The 8,856-nt window shown below is 48.6% G+C and overlaps 1 protein-coding gene across 1 annotated transcript in view; it reads left to right on the top strand.

Annotated features, from left to right (window-relative positions):
- The window catches only part of Cacng7 (calcium voltage-gated channel auxiliary subunit gamma 7), a 32,096-nt gene extending 23,655 nt beyond the window's left edge, over window positions 1-8,441 (top strand). Inside the window, exons 5-7 of the mRNA XM_005371400.2 lie at window positions 5,867-6,012; window positions 6,844-7,116; window positions 7,165-8,441. Of these exons, the coding sequence (XP_005371457.1) occupies window positions 5,867-6,012; window positions 6,844-7,101 (404 nt within the window). The 3' untranslated portion in view covers window positions 7,102-7,116; window positions 7,165-8,441. The remainder of the gene's footprint in view (window positions 1-5,866; window positions 6,013-6,843; window positions 7,117-7,164) is intronic.
- Window positions 8,442-8,856: the final 415 nt, after the last annotated feature.

The raw sequence follows: 8,856 nt of genomic DNA, 5'->3' as shown, positions 1-8,856 counted from the left end.
CTTTCTTTCTTTCTTTCTTTCTTTCTTTCTTTCTTGTGGTGACCCAATGTATTTTATCAGGGTTTCTTACAATATCGTTCTTGAAGGACTATTGATTGGGGAGTGAGCTCTCTACCAGTGATTATATCACTGAAGAAAATGTCTGTCTGTCTGTTTATCCCTGTCCCAACAACTCTTATTTGCCTGTGAGTCCTCAGGGAGGTGGACAGGTCCTCAGATCCATCATGGCAGGCCTTATTTCCATTTCTCTCTCCTAAGCAGACTGCCCACATATGCTGTGCCTTCAGACATTCTCTTTAGCAGAACAGCCTTGTCCTTACAGGACCATTGTTTAGAAACACGGAGCAGACCAAAGGATCTGAGTACCTCCTGCACCCCTGGGAAATCTGCTCAAAGAATGCACATGCGGACACGCTGGTCTGATTCTTTTTCTTTATTTGTGTTTTCGTGCAGCATAAAGGTTTATGGGAGTGGGCCCATCAGTCCTTGGCCGTAGCCTTGCTCATGGCTGCCAACCCGGTGCTTAGCTCCCCCTGCTTCTTCTTGGCACAAACATATGTGCCCACCTTTTCTTGATGAACTTGTGTGAGCTCTTGTCCTTGAACACCATGAGATGCTCCACGGCCCTCCGCTTGTAGGGTGCACACTCCCACATCAAGTACCGCACGAACCTGATGTGCTTGGTGAGGTGCCCACGGCTTGCTGGGGGCGGGAGAGCTAGGACACATCATGGCTGCTGTTCTCCCTTAGCGGCCACTGCGACAGGAAAAATAGCACCACGCAGAACCTGAGATATCCTGCCTCTGATTCTTAGAGCCTGATTCGCTGTTTCATAATCTTCCAGAGTGCCCCGGTCCCCGGCATACCCGGACTGCATCTCTGTGGAGCTCTGAGTACTCCAGTGGCGTTCTCTTTATCTTTTATAAAGTTCTGTCACTTTCCTTTACTCTTTCATGTTGACATTTTTATTGCAAAGGGCAGCCCCACAGTGTTCTTCTCAATGGATTCAGGTCGCACAGCTTCAACGGGAACAGCATAGGAAGGAAGGAATAACTTACAGACTCTGTAGCACTTGGTGTTTGGAGTCTGTCTGCCCTTTATCAGTGATACTAGCTTGCTCAACATGATACCTGCTGGGTCAAGAAATCACAATAAATGATATGGTTTTTTTTCTTTGCTTGTTTTGAGACGTGGTATTAGCCTAGGCTGGGCTCAAATTCACTATGTAGTTAAGGATGACCTTGAACGCCTGATCCTCCCTGCCTCTACCTCCCTTGTGCTAGGATGAAGACTTGCACCACTATGCCTGGTTAATATGGTGCTGGGGGAAGAATCAAAGGTTTTGTGTAGCCAGGCAAGCACTGTACGAGCTGAGCTACATCCCTAGCTGAGAAAGATGCTTTTAATCTCTTGGTAACGAGTCGGTATTCAATGAGAAGATTCTGCTACCCTTTGATTTAGTGTCTGTTGATGATTTATTTTTAATCACGTGGATCTCTGTGTGCACAGGAGTGAAAGTGACCTCAGAAGCTACAGGTGTTAGAACCCCTTAAATCTGCAGTTACCGATGTGAGCTGCCATAGGGGTGCTGGGATTCGAGCTAGGGTCCTCTGAAAGAGCAACCAGTGCCCTTGCTCCAATCCTTTGAGCAATCTCTCCAGCCCCTGTTGGTGATTCCTGCTTGGTGACTGCTGTTACAACTGACATTGTCAAGTGTGTGTTGTCTTGTGACTACCATTCCTTGTACACACATAGATGGGTGTGCTACTAACATTGTCAAGTGTATGTTGTCTTGTGACTACCATTCCATTACACACGTAGATGCATAACAAACCTTTTGGCGTATTCATTTATTCACTTCATTTATTTATTGTCCTCATTCTTATTATTGGATGTGTGTTTGCATTCATGCATGCATGACTGTGCCACTGTTTGTGGAGGTCAGAGAATGACTTTCAGAAGTCAGGCCTCTCTCTGCCTCATGGGTTCTGGGGATTAGGCTCAGGCCATTAGACTTGTGTGACCCTTTAACCCTTTGAACCATTTTATTTGCCCAGTTTAAAAAAAATGAAAAGAAAAGAAAAAAAGGAAAAAGAAAGCAAAACTCATAGCTGACAATGTGGCTTAGTTTGTAGAGTGCTTGCCTAGCATGAATGAGTCCTGGTTTCTCTCCCCAGCAATGCAAAAGCCAGGCATGGTGGTGTGGACTTGGCACCTCAGGTCTCAGGATGTGGAAGCAGGAGGATCAGGGAATTTACGGTCATATTTAGCTACATAGCAAGTTTCACCAAGTCCGGACAAGATAAGACCCTGTTTCCAATAAGAAAAAAAAATCTGTATAGAATTTGGGTTACATGAGGAGATCATATGTCAAACAAGCAATCATTGTATATTATAAATGCACTCACACACACAAACATACACACACAAATTTGGGATCAAACTCACAGCCACACATATGCTAGACAAGCCCTCAACCAACATGAGCCGTATCTCCAGCTCACTTCATCTCTCTGTCTCAGTGGATTATAAGACTTCAGTTTAATGACTCATTTTGTTGCTCAGATTGTCCTCAGTTTGACTCAGGAAACTCTTTAAGCTAGTTTCCGTGCCCCCTTTGACCTGCTCCCATCATTTTTGAGCATGTTCTTTTTAATGGCATCTTTATTTTAACTTTGTGTTATGAGAGTTTGTCAGCATGCATGTGTCTGTGTTCAGTGTCCACAGCCGCCAGAAGAGGGTGTTAGATTTCCTCAGGCAGGAGTTACAGATGGTTGTGAGCTGCCATGTGGGTCTTGAGAACTAAACGCTGGTCCTCTGGAAGAGCAGGCAGTGCTCTTAACTGCCGAGCTCTCTCTCAAGCCCCTTGAACTCTTTCTTATTGCAGGGCAAAGCTACACTTTTACTTGGACTCTCCTTGGCTTTGGAGATGTTTCTTCAGGGAGTCCTGTTTCCTTTCAATGGGGGATGGGTTCAAAAGCAAAGAGCTGGCATGCCTATAAGACCTAACAGTTTGAAGACTGGGCTGCATAGCAAGAGAGATTCTACCCTTTAAAAATATAGATGGGGTGGAGAGGGAAGGAGGGAGGAGGGAAAAAGGAAAGCTAGAGAATGAAGTTACTGGAATCGTTCTCCACTCTTTTATTTTTATTTATTTTTTTGGTTGTTTGCCTTGCTTTTGAGACAGAGTTTTGCTGTGTAGCTCAGACGAGTCTCCAACTCTGTCCCTCTCTCTTCAGCAAGCTGCCACCACACCTGGCTTTGATTTTATCCCTTGAATGTATAAAATATTAACATAACTCTGAAGATCAAAATCATGCAGAATTGTGTGCTTTTTCTCATCTCCTTGTTCTACCTACTCCGTGATGCAATCAGCCTCACTTGTTTTTCAGTTCTCCTTATGCTTATTTGTGCAAAAATAAGCAGATGCACATGTATTCTCTCTCCTCTCTCTCTCCCATTTCAACACCGAGGATTGAATTTAGGGCCTCATTCATGCTGGACAAGGCTCCTCTCCTTCCACATTCCCAGCCTGGGGATTCTAGACTGGTGCTTATCACTGAGCCATGCCCTCCAGCCCCTCACAGTGCAGGGGAGGATTCGCACTGAGCTATATTCTCACACTCTTTTTTTTGGTCTTCATTATCTTGACATGGTCTCACTCAGGCTGGCTTTGAACTCATGATGATCTGGGCTAGTTACAAACTTTCAGATGTGGGTCCTCTGAAAGAGCACCAAGTACTCTTAAATCCTGAGTCATCTCTTGAGTCCTCCTATTGTACTTTTTTTTAAAAAGTATTTTTATCTGTATGTGTGTGCATGGTGCCCACAGACGCCAGAAGAGATGTCAGATCCCTAGGACTATAAGTATAGACACCGTGGGTTGCCATTGTGGTGCAGAGAATCGAACCCGGGTCCTCTGGAAGAGCTGCCAGTGCTCTTAACTGTTAAGCCATCTCTCCAGTCCTTGTATTCTGTTCCTGATGCAATCTGGATTTGATCCCTAGAAAGCACATAGAAGTGGAAGGAAAGAATAGACTGCACATAGCTGTCCTTTGAACTCCATGTGTGTGCTGTGTTAGGTACAGCACCCCTCTCCAAACACACTGTCCACTCACATACAGTAACAAATACCTCTTAAAATGATCCCTTCTTTTATGCTTAAGAGTACATTCTAAGCCAGGCATGTTGGTGAGCCCCTTTAATCCCAGCACTTGAGAGGCAGATGTGAGAAGATCCCTATAAGTCTAAGGTCCTGTTCTACATAATAGCTCTCCACCCTTGGAGAGACTGGGTATTGTCGGGACTGGGTTAAAAGATGAATTCACTTGTAGCTTTTATTTTGTTTTTTAAGAGTATGAGTGTTGGTCTGCATGTATGTCTGTGCACCATGTGTGTGGAGTATCCACTGAGGTCAGAAGAGGGCATTGGATACCTTGGAACTGGAATTACAGACAGTTATGAGCCACTGTATGGATGCTGGGAATTGAACTTGGGTTCTCTGCAAGAGCAACAAGTGATCTTAATGGATAAGTTATCTCTCTAGATTCTGATGAGTGTAGTAAGTATTTTTTTCATTTATTAATTACTAAGGGGTACTTGCAAGTGCCATAGAGCTCATTTAGAGTTCAGAGGACAACTCGTCTTTCTACCATGTCTGTCTTGTGGATTGAACTCAGGTCTTCAGTGTTGTCTGCCTTTACCCATTGAGCCATCTCATATGTATGAAAGTCATAGGCTTTAAACATTTGAGGTATAACTCACATAAGACATAACTCATATATAACTTTTAGTAGAGCCAAAGCTGCATAGTTATCCCCTTAGCTGGTTTTAACAGATCTCCTCTAGGACTGAATATAGAGAGTTGTGAGCTGCCATTATGATGCACAGAATTAATCCCAGGTCCTCTGGAAGAGCAGCCAGTGCTTTTAACCACTGAGCCATCTCTCCAGGCCTCCTAAGATACTTACACTTGTGTGAGTGTTAGTTGGTGCATGTGCACATGCACACACAGGCTGGAGGCTAACACATGGTATTGCTTTTCATCACCTTCCCTGGATCTCATCCTTTAGAATGTGGAGAAAGACCTATTTCTTTGATCCCGTTGTTCTTCTTATCACAGATGAATTTGTGCCTAATGTGGACTCCATGCTACTCAGTGAGACAAGCTTTGTAGCACACATCACCCCGCACAGAATGGGTGTCCACTATCCTGTCTTTTACCTCTTTCAGTTACACTGAGGTGTCAGATGTGGGGTGGGGTGAGGGCAACTGGTGGATTCATCTCTGGGTTCTCTGTACCCAACCGAGGCCAGGAACAGGTGGTCCTTCAAAACACAGAAGTGAAGTCCAACCTGGAGACACATACAGGCTTGTCACAACAGCTACTTGGAAGGCTGAGACAGGAGAATCAAAAGTTCAAGCCTGTCCCGGCAAGTTTCTGAGATCCTTTCTCAAAAAGTAAAAAGAAAGGGAGAGAGCTCTGTGGTCGAGCTCCAGCCTAGAATCTGAGAATTAGCTGTGGAGTACCTGCCTAGATAGAATTCAGCAGGGAGGGGCAGAGGTTATGGTCCAGCGATAGAACTCTTACATAGATTCTCTGGTGTGGAAGCATGGCTCAGCAGCAGAGTGCTTGCCTAGAACCTCCATTGTGAGGCTGGCGGTATGGCTCAGTTATAGAGCAGGAGCACCTGCCTAGAGTCCCCTAGTTGTGTGAGGGTGCATTGCTCAGAAGTAAAGACTTGCATAGCTTGCTGGGTATAGTGCATAAGGTTAGTTGTAGATACCGGGCAGAGCTGGAAGGGAAACAGTGAGCTGGAGTTGGGGGTGCTCCCTTCTAATGTTCCTGGCACCCTTCTCCCCTTAGGTCTCTCCTTGGTGGTGGGCTTGGTTCTGTACATCTCCAGCATCAATGATGAGGTCATGAACCGGCCCAGCAGCTCTGAGCAGTACTTTCACTATCGATATGGGTGGTCGTTTGCCTTCGCTGCTTCCTCTTTCCTTCTCAAAGAGGTGATGTGTTGGGCCCAGTTTGAAGAAGGAGGTGGGAGTTTCGGGGTGTTCTAGCTCCTGGGGGCCTGCAGCAGATCTCTAAAGATAGGGTCTTCTGGGTTTGGGAGGAGAGAGAGAAACAGAGGGGGGGAGGGAATGAGGGAGAGAGAGAGAGAGAGAGAGAGAGAGAGAGAGAGAGAGAGAGAGAGAGAGAGAGAGAGAGAGAGAGAGAGACCCTGAGGTTTGACGACATTCTGAGGCCTTAGAGGTCGGAGTCCTGGGTTCTTGGGGAGGAGCAGCCCAGGGATGGGACTCCCTGAACAGAGAACAACCTGGTCCCTATGCCCAGGAGGAAAAGAACTCTGTGGGTTATGAGGAAGGTGGATGGACTGCGGATCTAATCTATGGGTCCCAGAGAGGGAAAAGTCTAGGGATTCTAGCTCCTGGGGGTCTTGGGAAGGCAGAAGCTGAAGGAAAGCCTGTGGGTTGGACCCTTGAAACTTTGGAGGAGGATGAGGAAGTCCTTGGTCCTGGGAAAGAACAGAGCTGGGGGACCAATCTCTCTACTTTGCAGTGGGAGGATCTAGCAGTCTGATTCCAGGAGGAAGAAGAGGCTGGGGATGTGCCTGTATTATGAGGGAGGTGGGTTAGATGTGGACCCAACCCCTAGTTCCTGGAGAGGAAGTGGTCTGGGTGTTCCAATTCTTGGGGTCCTGGAGGAGATGAAAGGTGAGACCTCTTGGGTTTTGCAGAAGGAAGTCTTGAGGGGTGACATGCAGCAGTGACTGCCGGGTTTTGGTAGAGGAAGCGGCAGGAGGGTGCCTCTGGGATTCTGACGGTGCCTTGCCACAGGGGGCCGGAGTCATGTCCGTGTACTTATTCACCAAGCGCTATGCGGAGGAGGAGATGTATCGCCCGCACCCGGCCTTCTACCGCCCGCGTCTCAGCGACTGCTCTGACTACTCGGGCCAGTTTCTGCAGCCCGAGGCGTGGCGTCGAGGTCGCAGCCCTTCTGACATCTCCAGCGACGTCTCCATCCAGATGACGCAAAATTACCCTCCAGCCATCAAGTACCCCGACCACCTCCACATCTCCACTTCACCGTGCTGAGGCTGGGCTCCCCCCCCCCCCCTCTTCCTCCCCCCCCTCCTCCTCCTCCTCCTCCCCCCCCGTCTCCTCTTCCTCCTCCCTCCCCTCACCTGCCCTTCCCCCACGCGGCCCCAATCCCTTAAGGGACTCTTGGCTGGGGGCTGCTGTGCCACCTCCAGGCCCCAACCCATCATCCTCATTTCGATGGCTCCCTCTTTCCAACCTCTCCTCATTAGTCCATTATACTTCCAAATGATTCCCTCCCTTCACCTGCCTAACCCCGGGTGAACCCGTCCCCTCTCCTGGTCCCTCTCCAACTCGGTTAACTATCCTCTGGTGGTATCTTGCACCTAGCTCCCCCAAATCCTTCAGGCTCCCGCTTCCCTACAGGGGTGCTGGGCTGGAGAGTGGGTGTGACAGCCACTGGGAATGCCCTTGAACTCCCTTCTTTCCTAGCACAACACCACGTGCCCTGCAGGTCCCTGGTGGCGGCGGGTGGGAAGAAGCTTGCTCTGCCCACATCTGCTGGTCGGGTCAGGGGCTGCAGGGATACGACTGTGGCTTACCGTGACTTTTCCCTTTCTGTCGCCTCTGGGAGACACTATTTCCTCTCTTTCTGTTGTCCTCTGGAAGGTGACCTTCCTTCTAATAGATCCTTCTTCTTTCTTCTTCCTTCTCCACCCTCCTCCTCCCTGCCCTCCACCCCCTCTTCTCACTTCTCTCTTTTCCTTCTTCCACCTGCTCATCCGAAGTCCCTAGGTGCATCTGGTCTCTCACACCAAACAAGGATGGGACCCCAGGGTGGAGGGAGGTTCCCTCCTGCTATCTCCACGCCTGTGCCCGCCTCTCCCCCCTCGAGGTCCCATCGGGGGAGGGAGGGGCAGTAGCGGGGGTTAACGCCCCCCAAAACCTCTGTCTTCCATTTTCTGGTACTCCCTCTCATCCATGTCCCTCTTCCCATCTCAGTTTCCCTAACTCCGGCCTTTTTCAAGGGCCCGTCCTCCCCCTTGGACAGTTTGGGGGGGGTTGCCAGAAAACCACCCATCCCACTCCCTTTATTAGGGGAGGAGGGGCGAGGTAGCACAGTGTTAACACACGGAACCAGAACGGCCCCGGGGTGGGGGGAGGGGACGGGAGGGGGGGACCAGGGGCTTTTAGTTTGCATCTTAGGTGGGAGGGGGGAGGGAGAACCGCAGCAGTTATAACCTGTCTTTACGCAGCGATTTTTAATGAGGCTGGGGGAGGGGGGAGGGAAGCAATAAGGGTGGGGAAACGGTGGGGTGGGGGGCCTGGCTCTGTTATTTACCGTGTATCATATGTAAATACCGACAGAAACTTCAATAAACTTTATTTCAAACACGTCTCTGCCTAACCAAAGGGAAGGGGTTGAAAACAACAGGCCTATATACTTGTATTGGTTTCTCCTGAGGGTAAAGCACTATTATACTGACTAGATCTTGCCAAGTGTGGTGGCACACACCTGTCCTAGCACTCAGGAGGCAGAGGCAGACAGATCTCTGTGAGTTCCAGGACAGCCAGGACTACACAGCGATACTTTGTCTTCAAAAATAGAACACCACACGACCACTTTTGTAATTCTGGACTTGGGAGACAAGAGACAGGAGGATTGCTGCAAGTTCTAGGCAAGCTTTCAAGGCTTTCTCAAAAAACAAAACAAATGCCACCAAGATGGCTCAACTGGCATCTGAGCTTGGTGCCTAGAGCCCATTCTTGGCTCAACTGGCATCTGAGCTTGGTGCCTAGAGCCCATTCTTG

Source organism: Microtus ochrogaster, unplaced genomic scaffold, assembly GCF_000317375.1.
Source record: "Microtus ochrogaster isolate Prairie Vole_2 unplaced genomic scaffold, MicOch1.0 UNK108, whole genome shotgun sequence".
In the NCBI taxonomy this organism is placed as follows: domain Eukaryota; kingdom Metazoa; phylum Chordata; class Mammalia; order Rodentia; family Cricetidae; genus Microtus; species Microtus ochrogaster.
This window is presented reverse-complemented; position numbering and strand designations above follow the sequence as displayed.